The sequence below is a fragment of the Salvelinus namaycush genome, chromosome 24 (genome assembly GCF_016432855.1).
Source record: "Salvelinus namaycush isolate Seneca chromosome 24, SaNama_1.0, whole genome shotgun sequence".
Lineage (NCBI taxonomy): Eukaryota > Metazoa > Chordata > Actinopteri > Salmoniformes > Salmonidae > Salvelinus > Salvelinus namaycush.
The window spans coordinates 19645206-19672985 of record NC_052330.1 but is presented as its reverse complement, the minus strand read 5'-3'; the positions used below and the strand labels follow the sequence as shown (position 1 = coordinate 19672985).

Below are 27780 nucleotides of genomic sequence, written 5' to 3'. Positions count from 1 at the left end.
CTATTTAAGGCAGCCTGTAGGGTAGGGCTTTTTCCTCCTTATATACCTTACTCTCTCTCTCCTCCCTCGCTGTATCTTCTCACTCATATTATTTCCTTTTCTCCCTCTTATTTTTCCCTCCTTTCCAGCTCCCATTTTCTTCTTCTGCTCTCTCTACCACTCACTCACTCGCCCCTTTTCTCTCTCTTCATTTTTCTCTCTCTCTCCCCTTTTCTCTCTCTTCATTTTTTCTCTCTCTCTCCTCTTTTCTCTCTCTTCATTTTTCTCTCTCTCTCCCCTTTTCTCTCTCTTCATTTTTCTCTCTCTCTCCCCTTTTCTCTCTCTTCATTTTTTTTCTCTCTCTCCTCTTTTCTCTCTCTTCATTTTTCTCTCTCTCCCCTTTTCTCTCTCTTCATTTTTCTCTCTCTCCTCTTTTCTCTCTCTTCATTTTTCTCTCTCTCTCCCCTTTTCTCTCTCTTCATTTTTTCTCTCTCTCTCTCCTCTTTTCTCTCTCTCTCTCCCCTTTTCCCTCTCTTCATTTTTCTCTCTCTCCCCCTCTCTCTTGCTCAGATTGGAGTGGTATGGCTGGAGAGGCAGAGAGTGTGAAAAGCTAACACTTTAGTGTGATAGCAGCAACCTGATGGAGGGAAAAGAAGAGGAGAGCCACATTCAGGCGCCAACGGGGAGAAATTATCACTTTGAGTGCTCACACAAATAGAAATGCAGCAGTTACTGTGTATACAGTATAGGGACCTACATGCATTTATATTTCTGTTTTCATTAAAAACTCACTCACACACACACACACACACACACACACACACACACACACACACACACACACACACACACACACACACACACACACACACACACACACACACACACACACACTTATAATGTGATCATTGAGACCCAGTGTGTGAATAAAAATGCAAATCAATATGTTCGCACACATTTTTTCGCCTCTGTAATTGCAGAAGGAGGGATCGACTAACAGGGGGAAAATGTGAACAGCAATTCTCTTGTTCCTTTTCACAGGATATTTGAACAATTGAGCCGTCAGAAATGTGTGGCGTACGAAATAGAATATGTCTCACTTGATGTATTTAACGAACTCCGCTCTAATGTATCAATAGCTTTGGATGAGAGGCTCTGTTTAATGAGTAAATTAACATGTAGACATTCTATGACAAGAAGCACAAGGTTGTCTAGAGAGATTTATGTATTTACATTTATGTAGTTCTGTCCTTGAGTTGATCTTGTCTGTTAACGTACTACATTATGCTCTATATTTGTGTGGACCCCAGAAAGAGTAGCTGCTGCTATCGCCACAGCTACTGGGGATCCTAATAAAATACCAAATACTAAAAGCTTAGCTAGTGGAGGTGATGAGTAAGGGAAGTAAAGTGGCTAGGGGTTGATTTAGGACCAGGGTATCGTGTATTCTGGAGTCCTCTTACCCGCACTTCTGATAGCCTCCTCTGTAAAGAGATGGAGTCTCCCAATGTATCAGACCAGCGCTGTAGTTCCTCCCCTGCTGACATCAGCCAATCAGTGAGCTCCCTCACAGTCTTCAGGTACTGCTGATGTTCCCTGACCACGCCCTCTGATAGTCTCACTCTCTCCTAAAGGATAGGGACAGTCACAAACATCAATCATCTTAAAACTGCGCTGTTTTCACTTTGGAAAAAATCGTGCCCAAATGAAACGGCCTCGTACTCTTTTCTAGATCATACAATATGCATATTATTACTACTATTGGATAGAAAACACTCTCAAGTTTCTAAAACTGTTTGAATTATATCTGTGAGTAAAACAGAACTAATTTTGCAGCAAACTTCCATACAGGAAGTGAAAAATCTGAAAACGAGGCTCTGTTTCAGGGCCTGCCTATTCAACTGGCTTTTATTTATCGATATGCATGCACTTCATACGCCTTCCACTAGATGTCAACAGGCAGTGGAAGGTGGAATGGGGTGTCTAGCTTGATCTGAGGCCGAACAAGAGCTTTTGGAGTGACAGGTCCGGAATTTTCTTTGTCTTCCAAGGCGCGCGGAGGAGCTCGACATTGTCTTCTGAAAAGCGTTCGGTTTACACGGCGAATATCTCCGGCTCTGATTTTATTTGATACATATGATAATAACATCATAAAGTAGGTTTTTTCAACCGAGTTTTATCAGTTTATTCAACGTTTATTGGGACTTTTGGAGTTTTCCGTTCTTTGCGTCAAGAGAGGATGGGAATGTTAGCAACCTTGGCTAGCATTGTGGAGCGAATTCGACAGAAGAAATGGACATTCTAAAACCAAACAACGATTTATTCTGGACCAAGGACTCCTTGTACAACATTCTGATGGAAGCTCAGCAAAAGTAAGAAAACATTTATGATGTTATTTTGTATTTCTGTGTAAAATGTTGACTCCTATTCTCCGCCGTTTTGGTGAGCGCTGTCTCACAATAACGCAAGCTGTGTGTTATGGTAAAGTTATTTTTTTAAATCTAACACAGCGGTTGCATTAAGAACCAGTGTATCTTTCATTTGTCATACAACAAGTATTTTTATGTAAAGTTTATGATGAGTTCTTTGGTCAGATTAGGTGAGTGTCCAAAATATCTCCGGAGATTCTGGTGAATCGATGCTACGTATTCACAATGTATAATCAGGATTTGTAGCTATAAATATGCAAATTTTCGAACAAAACATAATTGTATTGTATAACATGATGTTATAAGACTGTCATCTGATGAATTTGTTCAAGGTTAGTGATTAATTTTATCTCTATTTTGTCGGTTTTGTGCAAGCTATTTTTGCGGGGAGTAAATTGCGTTGTGTGTTTGGCTACTGTAGTGAGCTAATAGAAATATATATTGTGTTTTTGCTGTAAAACACTTAAAAAATCGGAAATATTGGCTGGATTCACAAGATGTTTATCTTTCATTTGCTGTACACCATGTATTTTTCATAAATGTTTTATGATGAGTATTTATGTATTTCACGTTGCTCTCTGTAATTATTCTGGCTGCTTTGGTGCTATTTGTGATTGCAGCCACAATGTAAAACTATGATTTATACCTCAAATATGCACATTTTCAAACAAAACATAAATGTATTGTATAACATGTTATAAGACTGTCATCTGATGAAGTTGTTTCTTGGTTAGTGACTAATTTTATCTCTATTTTGTCGGTTTTGTGAAAGCTACCTATGCGGTGGAAACATGGTGAAAATATGCGGTTGTGTGTTTGGCTATTGTGGTTAGCTAATAGAAATACATATTGTGTTTTCGCTGTAAAACATTTTAAAAATCGGAAATGATGGCTGGATTCACAAGATGTTTATCTTTCATTTGCTGTATTGGACTTGTGATTTCATGAAAATTATATTATAAGATATCCCTGTCCCGTTAGGCTAGGCTATGCTAGTCAGCTTTTTTGATGAGGAGGATCCCGGATCCGGGATGGGTATTAAGTAAAGGTTATTAACCAACGGTTCCCCAAAACAACAACATTGGTCAAGATGACGATCCAGCCAACACCACAAACAACTTCCTCACCTCTACGAGTGCTATGAGGTCATCAAACTGCCCCTGCAACTCAGCGCGGGCCTCCTGGCTGAAAGCTGCATCCCCGGTCTTCTTGAAGAGCTCTGCCGCCCTCTCCTCCAGACTGGATAGGGACCCCTGGTGTTCCTGGAGGTCAGCCAGCAGGGTCTGCAGTCTCTCCAGCTGGGAAGCCTTCTCTCTGAGGCCAGGCTGGGGGATGAGAGGGCCACATATGTCCCCCTCCACTGCCTCCAACCAGCACTGCAGCTGGGCCTCACTGTCCAGGTAACACCCCCACTGGGCCACCGTCCACTCCAGACGACTAGGAGAGATGAGACGTATGGAATAATACAGAGGTGAGATATATTGTAGATGTGTATTAAAATGTAGACAAATATAGAGACACATTTTATTAGATGGATATAAGAGATACATCACAAACACACACACACACACACACACACACACACACACACACACACACACACACACACACACACACACACACACACACACACACACACACACACACACACACACACACACACACACACACACACACACACACACACACACTTAAACTGCCACCCCTTGGCTCCCACTAAAAACCCTCCCTTCCTTAAACACACACACACACCCCATGTGAGATCCCTCTTGCTTGCCATCCTCCATTTAGTCCCTAATGAGATCAATCCATTCTAGCAGGAGGGGCAATAACCGCTCAATTAACACACACACACACACACACACACACACAAAGAGACAAATACTTCTCATTATGTTCTGAACCTAATTGTAATTAATGGCATTTAGACATACATATGATATGATGAATACAATCCAGAAGAGATCGCTAACACAGGTGGTCTTTAACCACATCTAAGGGTGTGGCATTTGGAAACTCAATATAACAAAGCCAAAGTCAAGTGGTGATTTAATAGGATAAATCTAATAGACGTTAATGTTATTGTGGCAATACTGGTCCCATTCCCAGCAGCCTCCAAGCCTGGCAAGCAAGAATAAACCAGCACTGACCATCAGCTGAAGTGAGGTAAAATCTAAAGATTACAAAACAATCTTTAGGTTATGTTATGGTTATTATCAGATTACTTTATGGTTGACATTGTGAATGGAATCAATCAATCAAATGTATTTATAAAGCCCTTTTTACATCAGCTGCTGTTACAAAGTGCTATACAGAAACCCAGCCTAAAACCACAAACTGCAAGCAATGCAGATGTAGAAGCACGGTGGCTAGGAAAAACTCCCTAGAAAGGCCAGAACCTAGGAAGAAACCTAGAGAGGAACCAGGCTCTGAGGGGTGGCCAGTCCTCTTCTGGCTGTGCCGGGTTGAGACGTGGAAGGGTCTCTACCTGTGGCAGCTCATGGCGGTCACCAGCAGCGTGGCCCACACGTCCTCCACTTCCTGCAGCTGAGAGCGGATCACTTCCTGTCCCGCCTCCGCACTGTTGCTCCTGATGGCCAATTCACCCTTCCCCACCGCCATGTTCAGCTTCACCTCGCCCTCACCCTTCAGAAGCAGGATGTCCTGAATGGATCAACAATAGGGTCAGAGGGGACTATCAGTATTATAGTACTGTGTTCAGGCAGGAAGACTTCCTGTACAGAAGTAAACAACAGCGCTCTCTTGTGTCTGATCAAAGAACTGCAGCATTGTATAACTCCAGTCACAGGGTGTGTGGGTGTGTATGCAGAATGAGAGAGTGTGTGAAAGGATGTGTAAATCAACAAATGTCTTAAGTGTGTGTCCGAGTGTGTGTGTGTGTCCGAGTAAGTGAGTGAGTGTATGTGTTTGTGTGTGTGTGTGTGTGTGTGTGTGTGTGTGTGTGTGTGTGTGTGTGTGTGTGTGTGTGTGTGTGTGTGTGTGTGTGTGTGTATGTGTGTGTGTGTGTGTGTGGCACGGCTCCCTCCTTACATACCTGCACTTGCTCCAGCCTCTCTTCCAGCTCCTTTTTGTTGCCCATAGTGCTCCCCAGACTTCCCAGCCGCTCCTGGATGTCCTCCAGCCAAAGCCACACCCCATGCAGGGTCTCTCCGAATGCCTGGCTCTCCAGGCACCCTCTCAGGCGCTCCCTAGTCCCCTGCAGCAAGGTCTGGTGGTGGGTCTGGAGCTGGGCTGTGGCCTTCACCTCCCCTCCACAGCCTCGACCTGCCTCACGAAGAGACTGGGCCTCCTGGCTGAGACGATCCAGAGAACTCCTGGGGGGAGAGAGAGATGGTAAAGCAACATCTTAAAGTGAATTAATGACTGACTAGCATACAGTGTGTGTATATAGGGTATGTCAGTTACCGATAATGAAATATAACAACATTACAGCAACATGTACCATCACCATGCCTTATCAAGATGAATGACTCATCTCAGTGCTATTTAAGGTTCTTTAGTTTAGAACACAACACACACAAACCTCTTTGTCAGCAGCTTTCTGTGGATCTCCTCCACTCTTTCCAGCTCGTCAGTGCTGTCAGGGACTCCTGGCTGCTCCTCTCCCCCCAGAGGAGGTTCTCTCTTCAGGCTACGCTCCATCTGCTCCAGCCAGTCCCCTAGTCCCTCCACACGGCCCTCAAACCTGAGAAAGCGGAACAGTGCCAATATGACTACTACAACTAAAACAAGCCATGGTAGTTAGCTAGTTAGAACACTGATATCCTTTGGGAAATGATTTAGCATCATCACACAACTCAACAACGTCATTCTTCTACATTCTCAGAATAAACAGGGTTATTTGTGTTACACAAACTCACACTTACAATACTGGTAGGACAATCTATTCTAGCAGGAGGAGCACCTGCTAGATACACACAAACACACTCACTCTGTCAGTAGGGTGATTCCCTCCTCCAGGTCTTGTTGGGTCTGTCTGCACCCCTTCTTGTACCCCTCCCAGTCCCTCTGGCAGGAGGAGAGGCGCTCCTGCACCTGTCCCGACCCCACCTTAGGCAGGTGGAGCAGCAGCCTCTCTGCCTCGCCACACACCTGGCCAAGGTGCTGCTCGCCCTCCTCCACATGCTCCTGCGCCACCTGGGGGACAGGAGGGGAAGGGTGGTGAATAGTTTAGAGCGGTACTAAAGCAGTATAGCATAGACTAACAGAGTAGTAACAATAATGTTAACACTTAACAGTTAACTATGATTGACAGTACCTTTAGCCTCTCCACCTTGGTTCCCAGGGAGGTGACATCTCCTGATTGGTCAGAACATTCTTTTAGCTCCGCCTTCCGTTCAGAGAGCCAGGAGTTAAACTCTTGAACGACCTCTGCTCAGATGGAAAGAACGAATGAAAGAGAAATAGGATGAGAACAGAGAAGGAGAGAAGGAGTGAGAGGATGAGTAAGGGAGAAGATATGGTAGACAAGGTGAAGGGGAAGGAGAATCGTGGCGGATAGAGAGTAGAAGGAGAAAGGGAGAGATTGTGTCAGCGAACAAGGGAGGGCGAGGGAGGAGAGATGCTGTCAGGCAGATGGGATGTGTGGGTGTGTCTGCATGGTGCGGCGCATGGTTGCCTTGGCAACAATCCCAAATGACTCCCCTGAGAGCACCGGTGACGAGAGCAACATTACTCTCAGAGGCACAGGTGTGTGTGTGTGTGTGTGTGTGTGTGTGTGTGTGTGTGTGTGTGTGTGTGTGTGTGTGTGTGTGTGTGTGTGTGTGTGTGTGTGTGTGTGCGTGCGTGCGTGCGTGCGTGTGCGTGGTGTGTGTGTGTGTGTGTGTGTGTGTGTGTGTGTGTGTGTGTGTGTGTGTGTGTGCGTGCGTGCGTGCGTGCGTGTGCGTGCGTGCCAGACAGTGTGTCAGTGCAGTTTGAGTGTGCCCTGGGGAAAGTCAAAGCTAATCAAAATGCAATCTAAGGCACCAGTAGCATTTAAAAGCAACATGTGATGCTATATGGTGCAGATAAAAGGTCTTTACAGGGATCAATCTGTCCTAACTTCTCTAGTATGTATGAGGCAGTATAACGCAGCCTTCATTCCATCCCCAGTGTCCTGAGCTATTTTATCATGTCAACTCCTCCTTGGTGTTTTCATGTGTCCTACTTTATGCAATCTATTCGTAAATTGTCTCCTGGCTGCTCTGCTATTGTCCATCCACAGGGTCTGTACACAGTAATACAAGCAAGGGTTACAATGAAGAGGGGCCATTTGGATGGGAGAGAGCAAACAGTGAGAATTGAGTTCATATCTATTTGAAATTTACAAAGGGAAATCAAACTTTAGAACCTAAACATATCAGCATAAAACCCAGATTTAACCCTCTGCTCACTGTTGAAACGTAGCTGCAGTGCGTCCTGCAGAGTCCCGCGGGTCCTGGAGCTGAGCTGGGCTGCAGCCTCAGTCCTCTTGGCCAGCAGGGTGAGGTCAGAGGACATATGGGTCAGCTCTTGGGAGGGGTGGGACCTACAGAGTGAACCAAGTGTCTCCCTGGCCATGTCTATATCACCCCTCTGCTGCTGGAGAGCACTTTGGAGATCCTGGGGAGGGGGAAGGGGAGAGAGGGTAATGACTGTCACTCAGGGGTGGGTAGAAATAGAATTCAATAGAATCGATTTTTACTAGCTTAGGATAGTAAATAACATACCTACAATGGTATTTGAATGGATTTCTGTGACCATTGAAAATGATAAACAGCCAAATTCACCATTTGTCAAAGTTCTATACACTCTCTATAAAACTGAGAGCCTGGGCAGGAAACTCCTTCCATCAACGTGTGGTATTCTGCTTGGTTGAAATGGAAAGGGTAATATTATACCTTGACTCGAATCATATCCTCTGGTCCGGAGGGTTCCGTCAGGTCAGACAGGGAGCTCTCCACGGTCTCCAGCCGCTCGGCCATCTGGGACATGAGGTCCTCCAGGCGCTGCTTCTGGAAGCTGAAGTAGGTCAGAGAATGTCTGGCCTGGTCAAACACCTCCTGGGCATGACTGATCTTCTTCCTCAGGTCACACTCCACCACCTGAGAGAGACAGAGAGACATATGGTTGACATTCTCCACATGTTGCTTGGTTAAGTCTCTTTTTGCTGAGGATAACTTGTTGAATAACATGATCTCTGAACCTAAAACTCACCTGCAGCTGGATGGGTGTCTCCTGGAGCTTGGCCAGGTCCTTGAGCTTGGTCACCCTCTCCTGCAGGGCATCCAGCCTCTGTTCTCTCCTCTCCACCTCCGCCTGTTACAACATAGTAAGAGACTCTTTCAGCTGGCATCCTTTGATTTTATTTTTACATTAGGTCTCGCAACAGTGAACAATGTGATGATCTTCATCCATACTAGACTAGACTGCCCAGCTTGGTCTAACCTGGAAAGTGGCAAGGTGTGTCTCTGTTCCCTGCTTGTCACTAAGATTGGCCACACCCTCAGTGAGGTCAGCGATGGAGGCTGCCGCCCATTGGTCAATATCCCGTTCCATGGTCTTAAGGTCATCCCATAGGGACACACAATGGCCTAGTCTCTCAGCGTTGGTCTGGATCCTCTCTGATACCTACAGGACAGGACAGGCCAATCAATTTACCATTTATATACCTGCTAGGGGCGCAAGGTAGCCTAGTGGTTAGAGCATTGGGCCAGTAACAGAGCTGACAAGGTAAAAATCTGTCGTTCTGCCCCTGAACAAGGCAGTTAACCCACTGTTCCCCAGTTGGCCGTCATTGTAAATAAGAATTTGTTCTTAACTGACTTTCCTAGTTAAATAAAGGTTAAATAAAAAAACATCAGCTTTCAGGATCTGTATCTCTCTCTCTGGACAGTTATTGGCCTGTAATTAAGAGAAGGAGATAGAGAGAAAGAGTCAATCTTTGTTTTCAAGAGGTAGCGAGGTAGTGAGATAAAGATAGGGGGGAGAGTGAGTGAGAGAGAGAAAGGCAGACAACATGTCTAGACTTGTTGATATTGCATGCTCATTTGTGACAGCTGAGCAGTCCGCTGAATCCCACAGGGGGGAGAGAGAGACAGAGAGACAGAGGAAGAGGAAATGAGAGAGACAAACATACAAATATGTACAGAGAAAGAGCGAAAGATTTTGATTTAACAATCTGTTGCCTCCAAAGTGAATTACAAAACCATCTACACCCAGAAGAAATGAAACCCTCAGCTCTCTTCCCCATCCTAGCTCCCTCACCTGCAGCCACTGGTCCCTGAGTGTGTCCATGCCTCTCTGGATGCTGTTGGAGCCACAGTGTGGCACGTTCGCCAGCTCTCTCTGCAGGTACTCTCCTGAACTGATGAACAGGTCCATGTCCTCCTGTCTTCCTCTCAGCTCAGCTATCACTGCCTCGTGCTGTTGAGACAAGAGAGAAAAAGGTGTAATGACAACACTTCACCACTAGGTGGAAATCACAGCATAGATATTATCCCAAGAGCATCGTAGGCCTACCGTACTATACGAACCATATGACTACACTTTATCAGACTGTATAAGGCATTGCTATAACTGTATTACAAGCATGTGAAATATTGATATACCTGCTATTGTATCAGTATCATTCATTACAGTACAGTAGATAGGACTCTACTTTTGGAAAATGGTTGGACCACGGTTAATCACAGTGTGACTGACCCGTGAGAGTATTCTCTTGGCCTCCTCTGGGTTGTGGTTGTGGTCAGGCTGGTTGTGAGTGACGGTCAAGGCATTCTCTACAGTGGAACTGAGGGTGGACCTGAGGGAATGGAAGTGACGTAGCAGCTCCACCAGGAGGCCACACTGCTCCTGACTGGAGGGGGAGAGACAACAATGACAACTTGATGTAACTAAGACTAAACAGGTAACAATCCTCTCTGGACAAAATGGAAAATATGTAGAAAACATTTTGTTAATTGACACAGATGTTAAAACAATGCACCGAGACCCCAGCTACTGCTCCATGTCATCATAGTGAGCTTACTGACACAATAACAAATGCTGGATCTACTACACCATCCAACCAACCATTCTCTCCCCCACTCCCTCCCTCACCCATCCTCACCCATCAGTGATGATCTTCCTGACGTTCTCCCAGGCTGTTTCCACCAGGCCCACCTCCCTGAGTGCCTCCCCAGCCAGCTCACTGTCTCTCTGGGCCAGCTGGCTTCCCCTCTCCCTCAGCCACTGCTGGGAATGCTGCAGAGACTGAAGCTCATCCTCCAACTGGACAAAGAATCGCAGACTGGGGAGAAGAGACGGGGGACAGAGGGGATTTAACTCAATATATTCATCATAGAGTATATAAACCATAAAATGAGATGTAAACGAATGTATTTTGGTTGTATTCTTCCCCTGGCAGTGTTCTATATTATGAGAGATATTAGTTGTACCTGTTCTGAAAGGCTTGTACGCTGCTCTCTCTGGCCCCCTCCTGGCTGGCCCTCTCCTCCAGCTCCCTCAGACTCCTCATCACCTCCTCCCTCCTCTCCCTGAAGGAGGTCCACAGTGCCCCCAGGGCCTCCGCCTGGCTCTGCCTCCACCCCAGGCCTCGCTGCACCCCCTCCAGGGCCACCATGAGGGCCACAGCCTGGCCCCTGCACGACGTCCTCCCCTGGCCGGGACCTTGACCCAGACCACCCTCCCTGGAGCCTTTCCACTCCGCCCCACTCAGGTGGAGGTGGGCCTTGCTGAGCCTCCCATCCAACCCCACTGCCTGGGCCTCCAGACGGGCCACATCCCCGGCCACCTCTCCCAGCCCGTGGTGCAGCTCCTCAGCCTTCGAACGGTCCCAGCTCCCCCTGCCCTCCACAGCCTCCCGGAGGCCCCTGACCGCTCCGGATGCAGCTCCATGGCTCTGGAGGAAGACTCCCAGCTCAGCCAGGCTCTCCCCACGGAGAAGGAGCAGGTGTTGGGCTTCGCTGAGGGGCTGCAGGCAGTCCTCCCTCTGGCCCTGGAGCTGCTGCTGGGCCTCTGTGAAGGAGAAGGAGAGGAGGGAGGACTCTCTCTGCTGCAGAGTCTCTCTCAGGGCTGTCTGCTCCTGGAGGGACTCCTCATGCTCCTGAGAAAGGCAGTGAAGAGTTTAGCCTAAAAGTTTCAACATCAACATTCATGTAAAAATTCATAATCTATTCTACAGGATCAATCCTTGTCATCTCAAAGGGATACTTGGTGTGTTTATAGCACAATTAAGACACAATTCAGGCAAAAAACGTAGTCTGACTCACCTTGACCTGGGTGACAGCAGCCTGCAGGTCAGCTATGTTGACCTGGGAAGTCGTTCTGAGTACAGACAGGAAGTTCTCGCTCCATTGGGTGAGGGTCAGCAGGGCCTCGTCAAAGAGCTCCACCTGAGACAGGTGTGTCTGCAGCTGCTGCAGCCTGCAGAGGAGAGAGGTATAAGGGTGTGTGTGCCAAGGGGTAAACTCCTGTATTATAGCCTTGCTGGAAATCCTACTTTGGTCATCTGTATATTTACTGGAGGTGTATTATGTCAGGTGGAACACAACACACGTCCTTACCTTTGTGTTATACTGTTTTTCATTGAGGTGCATCTCTCCTCCAGCTGTGTAATTTCATCAGTGAGTTCTCTGACCCGCCCCTTTGGTGCTGTAGGGTAGAGACACGCCCCCAAACTCACCACACCCTGCAGAAAAGCTTCATGGGACTGCAAATCACTCTGCATTTCCTGTAATATCATAAAATATTATTAAATATGTATAATAAATTATGATGTAGTTATTGAAATATGATTGTGGATTGATGTTAACACTTTTTACCTGTACAGTTTGCAGCTCATTCATCAGCTTTGCTTTGTCTGTAGAGAGGAGTTGAGTGTCTGGACAGCAGACAGACTCACATCTGTCTAACCAGGACCTGAGACTGGAACTCTCCTTCTCATACCTGAGACAAACAGGACAGAGGACACTTTTAAATAGCGAACAGGAAATAAGGTCTAGTACAATTGGTAGTGAGAATATTTACCCGATACACACCTTCTAGTTCATAATATAATATTACTGACACACACACACACACACACACATACACACACACACACACACAAGTTGCATGTATTCATGGCTGCTAAGGGAAGGCAGGCTTCCCCAAATATTTGACTAATATCGCTGTGTTTTCATAATTTTTCTTCAATTCGCAAGTGGCTGAATCTCACTGGAGAAATCATCCGAGTGGGGAAACAGTGCCCCTCTGTCTCATTAAGGGCAGCCAATGTATCTGATGATGTCTGGACCAAAGATGTATGACATGTTGCCGCCATAGTATTTGATTGATTGATGCCAGCAAGCATTTGGCCTCCCTTGATAAAAAATTATAAAATAATTTGCCAATCAGCGTTGAGCTGAGCTCAATTGTGGGTTGTCCTGTCGCAGCAAAATGCCCCCCAAGGGAGGCCAGTTTGGATTTTGCGTCAGACCAATCAAATCACATCCAAAGCAAAATGTCATTGTCAGAAAAACTTGTCTGTTTCTGATCTGCTTGTGTTGATGTCCTACAGTAGCTAGCTTGCTAAATAGGCCCTTTCCTAAGCCATGGATGGAGATGGGGATTTGGACTTAATTCTCTGTACAGGCCAATGATTATGACCACGGTTCTGATCTAACCAAACATTTTATATTGTGCCACTGGCCTGAGACGATTGAAGTTCAATACGCAGCTAGCTAACTTAGCTGGTTCATTGTTGCCCATGCGAGGAAGTCAGGCTAGCAAGCATTTTAGCTAGGTAGCCTATGACAACAAAAACTAAAAGTGTACTGTATGACAGAGCCATAGACCGTTTTGACAACATGAAAGAGAGGAGGATGGCATTGGCTTTCAACTAGTCTACAAGTAGATTCAAAAAATGTTTTTACTTGTGCACACACACACACACACACACACACACACACACACACACACACACACACACACACACACACACACACACACACACACACACACACACAAATCAGTACCATGGACAGCCACATGATATTTAGCAACGTTGATTGGACTAAATTGTTTTGGTATCTCTAGTTTATTTTCAGTGTATTAAACTAATCATATATAGCCTTGTTGATTTGATGATGTTTAAATGTTTAAGTGTAAATGGTGCTGGAACAGCGAAGGCAGGGCTCCTGTTGTCTTTGTGCTGACTTGCGGTAACTCTGTGGTTCTAAATCAGTAGTTGTTTAGTAAACTGTGGAAAACATTAACTTGACCATGCTACAGATGATTTAACTGTTGGTGTCACGTTCGTCGTCCTCCTCATCTGAGGAGGAGTAGTAAGAAGGATCGGAGGACCAATGCGCAGCGTGATGTGAATACATCGTTACATTTATAAACGAAGAACACTGAATAAACTTACAAAACAATAAATGGACAAACGAACGAAAACGCAACAGTCCCGTATGGTGACATACACAAAGACACAGAAACAGGAACAATCACCCACAACCCACAATACAAAACAGGCTACCTAAATATGGTTCCCAATCAGAGACAACGACTAACACCTGCCTCTGATTGAGAACCATATCAGGCCAAAAACATAGAAATAGACAAACTAGACATACAACATAGAATGCCCACTCAGATCACACCCTGACCAAACAAAACATAGAAACATACAAAGCAAACTATGGTCAGGGCGTGACAGTTGGTATGAAATATTTGCTTTGTGGACTTCACGGGACTTATGTTGCTTTCCGGTTTTGTGATGAAACAGACATATGTGTAGTTGAATTTATTCCGCCACTGTGTGACTGTTGTCTTTTTGTTGTCTCTGCCTTATTGTATATCACGGTGGCGTATGAACGAATGTGTTATAGGGCAAACAATGCAATTATTACAACATAGGTTGTAATATGGCTTTTTTACTGGCTTGACTTCCCTAGTGATTTTACACACACACACACCCACACACACCCACACACACACACACACACACACACACACACACACACACACACACACACACACACACACACACACACACACACACACACACACACACACACACCCTTCCATTATGAGTGGGCAGGCCATGTCTGTGTGTTACTGCTGTCTGTCAATGACAGGGACATAAAGGGACAGTCCTATCTCTCTACAGCACCCAGTACTGCACTACTAATCCCCAATACAAAAACCTCCAGGATACCAGATGAGGTCTCCTGTGTACACACACACACACACACACACACACACACACACACACACACACACAAAACACACACACACACACACACACACACACACACACACACACACACACACACACACACACACACACACACACACACACACACACATGCATACACACACGCACGCATGCACAGACACACGCACGCACAGACATACACACATACACACACGCACAGACACAGATACAGACATGCATACACACACAGGTGTACGCATGCACAAACACACACAAACACATTGTCTCCTTACTTTTGCCATAGTGCCAGCAGTGTCTCCAGTGTAGCCTGTTTCTCTGCAGCCTGCTCTATGTATTCTCCCTGGTCCTTCTGGAGGTTAGCCACCTCTCCCTCCAGCAGATCCCCTTTACCCAGCCTCTTTTTACACAAGCACAGAGCCACCAGCCTGGGCTTCAGCTGCTCCAACGCCTGGACTACGTCCTGGAAGAATTGCCAACATACAAATGTAATGTACGCACAAACAAATGTGACTACCATATCTTATCCTATCAGTCATAACATGATACACATATGTCATATGCAATCATTCTTGTTGATGTAACAGTGTAGACACATTATATTGTAGTACAGCATGCTGAGAAAGAAGGACATTCTGTACTATATGGTCCTGGAGAACTCTGTAGGTCTCTGAGGAGGATGTACAGCAGGTGATGGTGATGTCCAGCTTCTCTTTGAGGTCAACCATCGTTGTCTTCATCTGATGAAGACATCATTTAAAATCACCACTTACTACACTGTACTAACACATATATCATTTACAGTAAACCAGATATAATGTCCAAATCTTAACTTGAGATAAGTGTACGAAATGTGGACTTTTGCATACATCATGCATTAAAGTCAGTGGGAGATTGCCGTGGAAATTCTAGTCACCATTTGTCTCACCTGTTCCAGGTTGTCGTTAAACCTCTGCCTGCAGGTGGCGCTCTGGTTGAGCTGTCCCCCCAGCTGCTCTACGCTCTCCTTCAGCTCCTCCCAGTACCGCTCCATCTGAGCAAGCCGCGCCCGGATACGCCCAGCCTCCCCAGGGGTCACAAACCCTGACAGAGCCTCTGACTCCGCCTCCAGGTGGGACAAAATGGCTGCCCGCTCTTCTAGTCTTGCTCCAACAGACTGAGAAAGAAAGAAAGTGAGAAGCAAGAGATAGAGAAAGAGAGAAAGAGAGGAGACAGAGAGAGAGAGAGAGAGAGAAAGAGAGGAGACAGACAGAGAAAGAAAGAGAAAGAGGGAAGACACAGAGAGAGAGAGAGAGAGAGAGAGAGAGAGAGAGAGAGAGAGAGAGAGAGAGAGAGAGAGAGAGAGAAAGAGAGGAGACAGACAGAGAAAGAAAGAGAAAGAGAGAAGACACAGAGAGAGAGAGAGAAAGGGGGAGACAGATAGAGAGTGAAAGAAAGCAAGTCAAAGTAGATCCCAATAGAGCTATTAGATCAGCCTCTACAGTCTCTGTTCACATACTATCTGAAAGCCTGTGTGTAGAAACTGGGACCCACAGTTTGCCGCTGCAGGGCATTCATTAAACAGTCATCCAAGTGATGCTCTGATCGTGATCAAAGCACAGACTACTTCTTCTCTCTATGTAATGGAGTGTGAATGGAAGGGAGGAATAGTATAAAGGATAGTATGACACTGTGATAATAAACTGCCTTTCTCCCACACACACACACGCAAGCACACATACACACACACACACACACACACACACACACACACACACACACACACACACACACACACACACACACACACACACACACACACACACACACACACACACACACACACACACACACACACACACACACACACACATCATACCTCCACTGTGCTGATGTGTTTATCAAGGGGGTCTGAGGAGGAGTTGGAGTCTACAGTGTCTAGCTCTCGCTCCCTCTCTGAGATCCAGGAGGAGAAGGCCTCTGACTCCCTGATGAAACGCTCCCACCAAACACACACCATCTCCAGCAGGTCAACACTGCAAAACAAGGACAGGAGGAGAGTCATAGTCTGGAACAGACACGTGCTCACACACATACACAAACACTCACGCATGCATACACACAAACACAGACACACATACACACACAACCATTCCAATACAGTATTGCTACAACTGAATAGGATGAAGCAGAAAAAGTACTGTGCATGTGAATATATCTAGAAAGTAAGTCAAAAGGAGGGAGACATCCTTACTTCTTCTTGAGGCTGGCCTCCAGTTGTGTGACTTGTTGTGTGGCCTGCTGGGCTTGCTGCTGTAGGAGGGTCTGGTTCTCAGGACCCAACTGGATCTCTGCTGCTTTCCTCGACAGGGAGTCTGTCTGTACCACAAACTCCCCACTCTTCTTATGGAGCCCCTGCAAACAAATTGATACGGTGCCTTCAGAAAGTATTGACACCCATTTACTTCTTCTACATTTTGTTGTGTTACAAAGTGGAATTAAAATGGATTTAATTGTAATTTTTTGGTCAACGATATATACAAAATACTTTGTAATGTCAAAATAGAAGGAAAATGATAACATTTGTTAAAAATGTATGAAAAATAAAACACAAATATAACTTCATTAGATAAGTATTCAACCCCCTGAGTCAATACATGTTAGAATCACCTTTGGCAGCGATTACAGCAGTGAGTATTTCTGGGTAAGTCTCTAAGAGCTTTTCACACCTGGATTGTGCAACATTTGCACATTATTCTTTACAAAATTCTTCAAGCTCTGTCAAATTGGTTGTTGCTCAGTGCTAGACAACCATTTTCAGGTCTTGCCATAGATTTCCAAGCAGATTTAAGTTAAAACTGTAACTCGGCCACTCAGAAACATTCACTGCCTTCTTGGTAAGAAACTCCAGTGTAGATTTGACCTTGTGTTTTAGGTTATTGTCCTGTTGAAAGGTGAATTAATCTCCCAGTGTCTGGTGGAAAGCAGCCTGAACCAGGTTTTCCTCAAGGATTTTGCCTGTGCTTATCTCAATACGGTTTATTTTTTATCCTGAAGAAGTCCCCAGTCCTTAACAATTTCAAGCGTATCCATTACATGATGCAGCTGCCACTATGCTTGGAAATATGGAGAGTGGTACTCAGTAATGTTTTGTATTGGATTTGCCTCAAACATAACACTTTGTATTCAGGACAAAAAGTAAATTTCTCTGCCACATTTTTTTGAAGTATTACTTTAGTGCCGTATTGCAAACAGGATGCATGTTTTGGAATATTTTTATTCTGTACAGGCTTCCGTCTTTTCACTCTGTCATTTGGGTTAGTATTGTGGAGTAACTACAATGTTGTTGATCCATCCTCAGTTTTCTCCGATCACAGCCATTCAACTCTGTAACTGTTTTAAGTCCCCATTGGCATCATGGTGAAATCCCTGAGCGGTTTCCTTCTTCTCCGGCAATGTTATGAAGGACGCCTGTATCTTTGTAGTGACTTGGTGTATTGATACACCATCCAAAGTGTAATTCATAACTTCACCATGCTCAAAGGAATATTCAATGTCTGCTTCTTTTTTTATCCATCTACCAAGACGTGCCCTTCTCTCCGAGGCATTAAAAACCTCCTTGGTCTTTGTGGTTGAATCTGTGTTTTAAATTCACTGCTCGACTGAAGGACCTTACAGATAATTGTATATGTGGGGTACAGAGATGAGGTAGTCATTCAAGGTAGTTCATGTTAACACTATTATTACACACAGAGTGAGTCCATACAACTTATTATGTGACTTGTAAGCTAATTTTTACTCCTAAACTTGTTTAGGCTTGTCATAACAAAGGGGTTGAATATTTATTGACTGACTTCATTACATTTTTTATGAATTTGTAAAAATGTCAAAAAGGGTATTTCCAGGGTATTGTGTGTAGGCCAGTGTCAACAAATCTCAATTAATTTTTTTTTTTCATTCAGGCTGTAACACAACAAAATGTGAACAAAGTCAAGGAGTGTGAATACTTTCTGAATACACTGTATGTATCATGCATACAGCTGTAAACCGACTAATAAACACTGTGCTTGTGGTCATTGTTCATTTTTATGATCCTCATTCATTTGAATTTGTATATATGCACAGACGCACACACTGGATGTATCTCTAACAGACTTACCTTGGTACACCCCAGCTCAGTCCTGAGGCTGTCCAGGCTGCTGAAGATGAGTTCCCTCTGTAAGACAAGGCTGGTACTGCTGACAAACTGCCACACTGCCTCTCTCTCTGCGTCAAACTCCTGCCACGCACCCAGAGTCGCCTGAGGATCCCACACAGATATCGTTGAATACAAACACAACATACAGTAAGTGGACACACACACAAACACACAAGGTTGGGTAGGTTACTTTCTGAATGTAATCTGTTACAGTTACTAGTTACCTGTCCAAAATTGTAGGAGTCATAATATATTTTTTGCAAACATTCTTTCTGAATTTAAAAGTTATCCAAGAAGTAATCATCTAGTTTTTCAAGAGTATCTGTAAATGGAATAGAATATTTTTGCTGGTAAAGTAACTGATCACAGTTAGTTTTTTTGGTAATCAGTTGACATGTAACTGATTACATGTAATCAGTTACTCCCCAACTCTGCACACACATATATACACGCACACACACACACACACACGCAACACACAACACACAACACACAACACACAACACACACACACACACACACACAACCACACACAACCACACACAACCACACACAACCACACACACACACACACAGACGGGACAGACACACATTCCCACAGACACACAGATTTAAACTGATCAATGACAAGGCTGAGAGGGACATGTTTACTTGAAACCAGAGGGTGAAAAGAAAACGTGTAAGTCAAAAACACAGCACACAGATCAATGGCAAGTTAACATAGGACAAAGACCAATCATTGATCAGGGAAGGTGCATGTGCTGAAAGATCAATGGGAAGACATGCACATGCATTTCAACACAGCCACGTGTGTGAATACAGTGTAGTTTATCCAGAGACGTTGTACCTGCAGATTGTGCTCCTGGGCCCCTACTTTGCGGTCCACCTCTCTGAAAGCACCCTCTAGTTCCCGTAGTGAGCTACTAAGCCCCTCCGCCTTCTGCAGCTGGCGACAGTGAGCAACTAGTAGCTCTGCCTTCTTCCTGTCGGTCTGCAGACGCTTCAGGTGCTGCTGTTGACGCACAGAGAGACAGAGACAGGGAGACAGACATAGAGAGACAGAAACAGGAAGTCAGAGAGAAAATCAACGTGTTAAAGAGGATCCGTTTGAGCAAGGAGAAGCACAGAATCGCTAGTGTTTTGGGATGCAAGGTGATTTGTATATCAGTGATTCTGATTGTGCAGTCCGACTGCAATGCAATATGAGACATTATAGTTACACAGTAGGAATGTGTTTTTTTTATTTTATTACCACCCCTCCCACAACCAGCCCTCCCTCAGCCCACCCCTCCCTCAGCCCACCTCTCCCTCAGCCCCTACCTGGTGTATGAGGAGCAGCTGCCTGGCTTTCTCTGGGTTCTCTGCCTCCAGGATCCTGCTGGTCTGCTCCTGAGCCTCCCTCCGAGCCCTGAGAACCTCCTCCAGAGCACAACGCACATCCTCCCTCAGCTCCTCACTGTGGACCCTCACAGACCCCTCCTGACCCCACTGAGACGAAGAGAGTGGAGAAAGGAGGAGAGAGAGATAGTAAGGCAGGTCCTTAAAACATACTGTATACTGGTATAATACACAGACTAGACCAGCATAATATCATTATAATAGAGCAGGGATCACCAGTTCACTTTATAGATAGGCAAGGAAGTTACAAAGATCAGTCTCTCAATTCTGACCTTCATGATAAGAGGACAATTGTATCGCCATAGCTAAAAAAATAAGATGGTTTACCTCCACGAGAGAGGAGAGGAGGGCGGTGAGGTCAGAGGAGAGTTTGGCCAGGGCAGCCCTCTGTCTAATAGCCTCCACCTCAGGACTGACCTCTGTCAGTACAGCCAGACGACTATTCAGCCAGGACAGACTCTCCTCCTGCCCCTCTGCTGCCCTCTGGAGCTCCTATAGGAGGGGGGGTTGGAGGATGACAGAATTTGGGGTAGAAAGGGAGGGGAGATTGAGGAGTAGAGAGGGAGAGGTATGGGATGAAGGATGAAGGGTAGGAGGAGAGAGGAATGGGTAGACACGGAGATATGAAAAGGGGATAGAGTGGGAGAGATTGAGAGGTATGGGAAGAGGTAGTAGTAATGATGAAGAGGTTCTGTATCAATGGGGAAATGGAATTCATTGCATTCTTAACTATAACCTCTGTGGTAATTCTGGGATATAGCACATCCTGCTCACCTGGACAGTAGTATCCACCTGTTCCTGGTGGGAGTAATCTCTGGCTCTCTCCCTCAGGAGCTTCACCTGGCTTCTCTGAGACAACAGCCAATCAGAGAGCTCTGAGAACCTGGATCAAGGGGGATTTTTTTCCCTACATTATCATATTATTTCTTTACAAGTACGGTACTTCACATCAGCATAATTAAAAAATATATATATATGAGATTGGAGAAACCCTGGTTACTTTGGACAGATTTCTCAGAGAAACGTCTATCTCTGCCCCCTCTCACCTGTCATTCCACTCCCTCCACTGGGAGTGCTGCTGCAGCTTCAGGTGGGTGGCCTCTATCTGACCTTTGACGTCTGCCAGGGCCCTCCTGGTGGAGTCCAGGGTTTGTCTAGCCGGGTCGTTGTCAAGGAGTGTCTGACAGAGTTCCTCCATGTTGCCTATGCTCTTCTCACACACACTGAGAGGGGCTTTCTCCCTGAAGAAGGCCTAAGGATAGACACATAATGGTGTGGTTAGTTAGGGTGAACTCATTCCTGCCCCTCTCTCCCACCTTCCTTCAATACCTCACCCTCACTCTCTCTCCCTCCTTCTCTCACCCTGTGTTCTCTGATGACTGTCTCGCTGCCTGTGGTGGTCAGTGCTTGGTTCTCTCTGGCCAGCTCCGCCCTGCACTCCTGTAGGACGGCCCCTGCCCGGCCTCGCTCTGCCTCCACCTTCAGACGCTGCAGGTGAAACGGGGCCTCCATCTGGATGTCCTGCAGAAGCACAGGGACACAGAGAGACTAAATGAACATTGTTTTTCAGAGCATACAGAGAGACAGAGAGACAAGGACTATTATTACACAAGGATGAAGGAACAGCAGTCCAGGAGGATGCTCTACAAAATGGATGCTATTGTACCCCCATGTAATATCATGTAGCACTTTAAGCCTTTCATGAAGAGTGCCATTACTACTATTGTATGTATGAAAGTGATCAAACTTTGCTGTCTGACCTTCCACTGTTTGTGCAGCGTCCTGACAGTGTCCTGCAGCGCCTGCTGCTCCTCCTCAGGCAGGATGTCTGTCAGATCGTCACAGGCCTTTAAGAACACACTCAGGACCCGCTGGTCTAGCTGCCCAAAGAACTCCTGAACGGAATTAACAAAAAAAGGCAGAGGGGGAGCAAAAAAGGATTTCATTTTATTATTATATTTTCTCAATTATTTCAAATAGTCTCGATAGTCTCAAATAGTCTCAAATGAATCTCTAAAAGGGATTCCTCCCACTCATCTAAACTGAGTAAGGTTGACTGTTGATTGACTGGTGTTTTTCTTCTAGTCTTACGCTTTGTTTTTTCAGCAGCTCCTCTGCGTGTCCCCCCTCTCTCAGGCAGGTGGTTGCCACCTTCAGCACTCTCTCCAGCTCCTGACGAGACTCCTCAAACCTCCTCCTCATGGTGTTGTTGGCCTCCTCCTGCCTCCTCCACTCCCCCACCTCCTTCAACAGACCCTTGGAGGGAAGAGCACAAAGGGTGGTAAAGATGTAGTGATGCTGTGTGGGTAATGTAGTTACTGTAGTTGTATGGGACCCCAAACTGACATCTTTGATCAAGTCAATATTTTCAGTTTTCAAAAATGTCAATGTGAGCACCCGAGTCGGAAATCTTGTGCGAAACAATCTTGTACCCCAATTTTCCTGGTCTGGAAATGCTAATCTCTGCTCTGATGGGTTTTTTTTGTTTAAAAAAACAACAACTTTTAATCAATTAATAACAAATTCTTAATTACAATGGCGGCCTGGCAAGAGGCAAAAGGCCTCCTGTAGGGACTGGGGCTGGGATAAAAAATAAATAAAAGTAAGACAAAACACACACCATGACAAAAGAGACACCGAAACAACTACATAGAGAGAGACCTAAGACAACAACACAACATGGTAGCAACACAAAATGACAACAACACAACATGGCAGCAACACAACATGACAACACAACATAGAAGCAACACAACATGACAATAACACAACATGACAGCAACACAACAACAACACAACATGGCAGCAACACAACATGACAACACAACATGGCAGCCATAGAACATGACAACACAACATAGTAGCAACACAACAAGACAACACAACATGACAGCAACACAACATAACAGCAGCACACCATAGTAGCAGCACAAACATGGCACAAATATTGTTAGGCACAGCCAACATTACCCAATGTCATGGGTAATGTAGTTCCTATGTGTAGTTCCTATATGACACTTGAGTACAGTAATGCTAACCTGTGCAGAGGTCTGAATCTCGGAAACTCTCTTCTGCAGGAAGGTCTGGTCGAAGTTCCTCAGGGCCTTGCTGGAGGAGAGCGTCCTCTGCAGGGAGTGGAGGTTCCTCTCAATCACAGATAAACACATCTTACAGCTCTGCTGCTGGCTCAGGAGGTCCTGGGGGAGCAGAGGGAGTACAGTAGATATAAAAACTCACCCAGAGTGAGATATACAGACTCACTTTTATTTATACACAACCATACACACACAGAAAAGGACACACACACAAAGACACATACACACATACACACACACACCCTAGTCCCCTAGCTCACCTGCCACTTGTGTTTGTGTTGTCCCTGGACCTCGGCCTGTGGCTTTGGGTCTCTGCCTGCTGCAGTGATCCGGCTGGCCCTCTCCAGAGCCTGGTAGAAGCCTGTGATGTGCTTCTCCATTTCCTCCAGCAGGGGGAGCAGTCCATGGCACTCCCTCACCAGAGAAGGGCACCTCTCCCTCACCTTGGGACAGAGACAGGGGGAACAAGGCTCCATGAGAATCAATAGTGTCCATAATTAGAATGCGGCAGAGGGATCAGAGAGAGGGAGGTAATTCATTCCTAGAGAGATCCAGTACAATGCTGAAACTTTTGTAGCATTAAACAGAAAAGTCTGAGCCGTTTGGGTAAAACACTGGAGTAAATCCTCTATGGAAATGCGGCATTAAGATCATTTTAGTCCATTGTTGGTAGGTGATGAACAAAAGAGTATCAAGATTAGAATAAGAAACTTTTGGGAAAGTCACCCCAGTACAATACGTTGCAGTAGCTGACACTGGCAAATGGAAGATTTGAGGCAGGAAAGGATTAATAAAACTTCATTTTACCCTCTGGTGATACCAACCTTACTGAGTTGACCTTTGACCGTTGTCATGGTAGCCATGGCCTTGGCGCCCTCCTCCTGCGGGGCATCCTTGGACAGGAGCTGGGCACTGCGGGCAGCCAACTTGTACTGAGTCTCCATGGCAACAACCTTTTTCTTGGTGTTCTGAGTGGGAGATGTGAAAGTAAAGAAGGAGAAATCTCATCTTAGTCGTGTGTTTACAAGGGCTAGATTCAATCATACCTGCCTTAGCAATGTTTGTGGAATATTTACTGGATCTACTCTGTGGCTTATAGAGAAAGCTGGAAGGCTATCTAGCACAGTATGTTTACAGAAGCAAACAGCATTCTGAACACAGAATAAAATATAGGTTTGTATGCTACTTCATAAAAACTGCTTAGACAACATGATAATGCAGTTTGTATGTGCATATTACACAGCCTACTCATGACCTACCTCCACATCCTGTAGGAAAGACCTGATGTTGAGGAAGGAGACCTGTACAGGGGCGTTGAGCTTCACCTCTGCACCGTCCAGCAGCTCCCTCAGGGCAGAGATGGCCCTCATGTGGTCCCTCCTCCACTTGTCCAGCTCGTCTTCACGGGCGTACTGCAGAGACATGGGGCACAGTGTGTTGGTTTGAGAGTTAATGTGCCCTGCTGTAGCTGTAACCGGTGTGTCGTCGTCAAGTGTGTTCAGTTACCTGCATCAATGGCCATAGGGCAGGTATGCTCATTTATCTGCATCTCTGATGGGTCTTAACTATCTCTGTGTGCCACTACCTACCTGTGTGTCCCATAGCTTATGTCCAACAGGTCTAATAGTGTGATCAGTTTGTTCTGTCTCCATGATCAGGTGTGTGATAGCTCTGTTACCTGTTTGACTTTGACAAACAGGTCCCTCCACCTCCCGTTGAGCAGGAGAAGCTGCTGTTTCAGGTCACGTGACACAGTCTCGTCACATGTCTCAATCAAGAAGTTCCCTGCGTCGTTCATCACAGAGTGCTGATCCATCCACTGAGAAAGGTTGCAGAAGAACTCCTGAGAGAGAGAAGGAGAGAGAGAGAGAGAGAGAGAGAGAGAGAGAGAGAGAGAGAGAGAGAGAGAGAGAGAGAGAGAGAGAGAGAGAGAGAGAGAGAGAGAGAGATGGGAGGAGGAATGTAAAAAGATTGAAGGACAGAGAGAGTAATGACATTGATGACATTGGGTATTAATTTAGTGGTTGGGGTAATTATCTGTCTTGTCCCCAGTGGTTTAGTTATTAGGGTTATACAGTAATCTGGCAGTTGGGGTATCCATGGTGACCTGACAGCTGGAATGTCCTCAGTGACATGGGGAAGTTGGAGGGAATCTTGACGGTTGGTTGGAAGATGATTTGGATGTTGAAATCTAATAAATATTTTTGAAATTTGGGTGTCAGAAATGGATATATTAGAAGATGTTTGTCACGCCCTGACCTTAGAGATCCTTTTTATGTCTCTATTTTGGTTGGTCAGGGCGTGAGTTGGGGTGGGCATTCTATGTTTTGTTCTATGTTGTCCTTTTCTATGTGTTTGGCCTGGTATGGTTCCCAATCAGAGGCAGCTGTCAATCGTTGTCTCTGATTGAGAACCATACTTAGGTAGTCTCTTCCCACCTGTGTTGGTGGGTAGTTGTTTCCTGTGTTGTGTTTTTTCACCCTACAGGACTGTTTCGTGTCGTTCACTCTCTTTGTTGTTTTTTGTCATTCAGTGTTCAGTTTATTTGATTATTATAACATGAACACTTACCACGCTGCGTGTTGGTCCGATGATTCCTATTCCTCATCATCAGACGAAGAGGAGAGTCGTTACAGAACTACCCACCACCAAAGGACCAAGCAGCGTGGTAGGAAGGAGCAGCAATTGATGGACTCCTGGACATGGGAGGAAATTTTGGACGGCAAGGGACCTTGGGTACAGCCGGGAGAGTATCGCCGTCCTAAAGAGGAGCTGGAGGCAGCCAAAGCGGAGCGGCGACGCAACGAGGAGTTCGCTCGAGGAGAGGTGCACGAGAGGCAGCTCCAGAAAAACATTTTTGGGGGGGGGGGCACACGGGGAGATTGGCGGAGTCAGGTAGGAGACCTGAGCCAACTCCCCGTGCTTACCGGGTGGAGCGTCGTACTGGTCAGGCACCGTGTTATGCGGTGGAGCGCACGGTGTCTCCAGTACATGTTCATAGCCCGGTGCGCTACATCGCAGCTCCTCGCATTGGCCGGGCTAGAGTGGGCATCGAGCCAGGACGGGTTGTGCAGGCTCGTTACTCGAGACCTCCAGTGCGCCTCCACGGCCCAGTGCATCCGGTGCCTCGGCCAAGGAAAAGGCCTCCTGCATGTCTCCCCAGCCTGGTGAGTCATGTGCCTGCTCCCAGAGCCAGGCCTCCTGTGTGTCTCTCCACTCCAGTGATAATCCATGGCACAAAGCCTCCAGTGATGATCTATGGCACGAAGCCTCCAGTGATGATCCATGGCACGAAGCCTCCAGTGAGGCCCTCTAGTCCGGAGCCTCCAGCGTCGGCCTCTAGTCCGGAGCCTCCAGCGACGCCCTCTAGTCCGGAGCCTCCAGCGACGCCCTTCAGTCCGGAGCCTCCAGCGACGCCCTCTAGTCCGGAGCCTCCAGCGTCGCCCTCTAGTCCGGAGCCTCCAGCGACGCCCTCTAGTCCGGAGCCTCCAGCGACGCCCTCTAGTCCGGAGCCTCCAGCGACGCCCTCTAGTCCGGAGCCTCCAGCGACGCTCTCTAGTTCGGAGCAGCCAGAGTCTCCCTCCTGTTCGGAGCAGCCAGAGTCTCCCTCCTGTCCGGAGCAGCCAGAGTCGCCCTCCTGTCCGGGGCCCGCTGCGAGGGTCCCCAGTCCGGGGTCGGCCGTAAGGTCCCCGCTCCAGATGCGCCACCTAAGTGGGCCAAGACTAAGGTGGAGCGGGGTCCACGTCCCGCACCAGAGCCGCCACCGCGGATAGATGCCCACCCAGACCCTCCCCTATAGGTTTAGGTTTTGCGGCCGGAGGCCGCACCTTTGGAGGGGGGGGGGGGTACTGTCACGCCCTGACCTTAAAGATCCTTTTTATGTCTCTATTTTGGTTGGTCAGGGCGTGAGTTGGGGTGGGCATTCTATGTTTTGTTCTATGTTGTCCTTTTCTATGTGTTTGGCCTGGTATGGTTCCCAATCAGAGGCAGCTGTCAATCGTTGTCTCTGATTGAGAACCATACTTAGGTAGCCTGTTCCCACCTGTGTTGGTGGGTAGTTGTTTCCTGTGTTGTGTTTTTTCACCCTACAGGACTGTTTCGTGTCGTTCACTCTCTTTGTTGTTTTTTGTCATTCAGTGTTCAGTTTATTTGATTATTATAACATGAACACTTACCACGCTGTCACGATCGTCGTATTGTGGAAGAGAGGAGGACCAAGGCGCAGCGTGATAACAATACATCTTCTTTTATTAACGAAGACGAACACGAAACGAACACTGACAAACTATACAAAAACAACAAACGACCGTGAAGCTATAAAACGAAAGTGCAGACACAAGCAACTAACGTAAAGACATAGACAATCACCCACAAACTACCTAATGACTATGGCTGCCTAAATATGGCTCCCAATCAGAGACAACGATAGACAGCTGTCTCTAATTGAGAACCAATCTAGGCAACCATAGACATACAAACACCTAGACTGAACACTGCCTCATA

General features: G+C 46.2%; 1 protein-coding gene across 1 annotated transcript in view; it reads right to left on the bottom strand.

Moving 5' to 3' along the window:
• Positions 1-27780, bottom strand: part of LOC120019321 (nesprin-1-like) — a 131844-nt gene that overhangs the window by 52566 nt on the left and 51498 nt on the right. Inside the window, exons 17-52 of the mRNA XM_038962619.1 lie at positions 24956-25120; positions 24537-24689; positions 24102-24245; positions 23538-23720; positions 23221-23379; positions 22274-22438; positions 21943-22077; positions 21545-21703; positions 21229-21434; positions 20957-21065; positions 20510-20674; positions 20105-20272; positions 19632-19796; positions 18746-18886; positions 16841-17001; positions 16466-16622; positions 15536-15763; positions 15249-15347; positions 14883-15070; positions 12303-12335; positions 11660-11813; positions 10826-11493; positions 10498-10677; positions 10092-10245; positions 9654-9812; positions 8835-9017; positions 8604-8705; positions 8288-8491; positions 7802-8009; positions 6688-6800; positions 6361-6566; positions 5953-6114; positions 5464-5743; positions 4897-5072; positions 3536-3845; positions 1443-1607 (exon numbers count right to left, since the gene is read on the bottom strand). Of these exons, the coding sequence (XP_038818547.1) occupies positions 1443-1607; positions 3536-3845; positions 4897-5072; positions 5464-5743; positions 5953-6114; positions 6361-6566; positions 6688-6800; positions 7802-8009; positions 8288-8491; positions 8604-8705; positions 8835-9017; positions 9654-9812; positions 10092-10245; positions 10498-10677; positions 10826-11493; positions 11660-11813; positions 12303-12335; positions 14883-15070; positions 15249-15347; positions 15536-15763; positions 16466-16622; positions 16841-17001; positions 18746-18886; positions 19632-19796; positions 20105-20272; positions 20510-20674; positions 20957-21065; positions 21229-21434; positions 21545-21703; positions 21943-22077; positions 22274-22438; positions 23221-23379; positions 23538-23720; positions 24102-24245; positions 24537-24689; positions 24956-25120 (6507 nt within the window). The remainder of the gene's footprint in view (positions 1-1442; positions 1608-3535; positions 3846-4896; positions 5073-5463; positions 5744-5952; positions 6115-6360; positions 6567-6687; positions 6801-7801; positions 8010-8287; positions 8492-8603; positions 8706-8834; positions 9018-9653; positions 9813-10091; positions 10246-10497; positions 10678-10825; positions 11494-11659; positions 11814-12302; positions 12336-14882; positions 15071-15248; positions 15348-15535; positions 15764-16465; positions 16623-16840; positions 17002-18745; positions 18887-19631; positions 19797-20104; positions 20273-20509; positions 20675-20956; positions 21066-21228; positions 21435-21544; positions 21704-21942; positions 22078-22273; positions 22439-23220; positions 23380-23537; positions 23721-24101; positions 24246-24536; positions 24690-24955; positions 25121-27780) is intronic.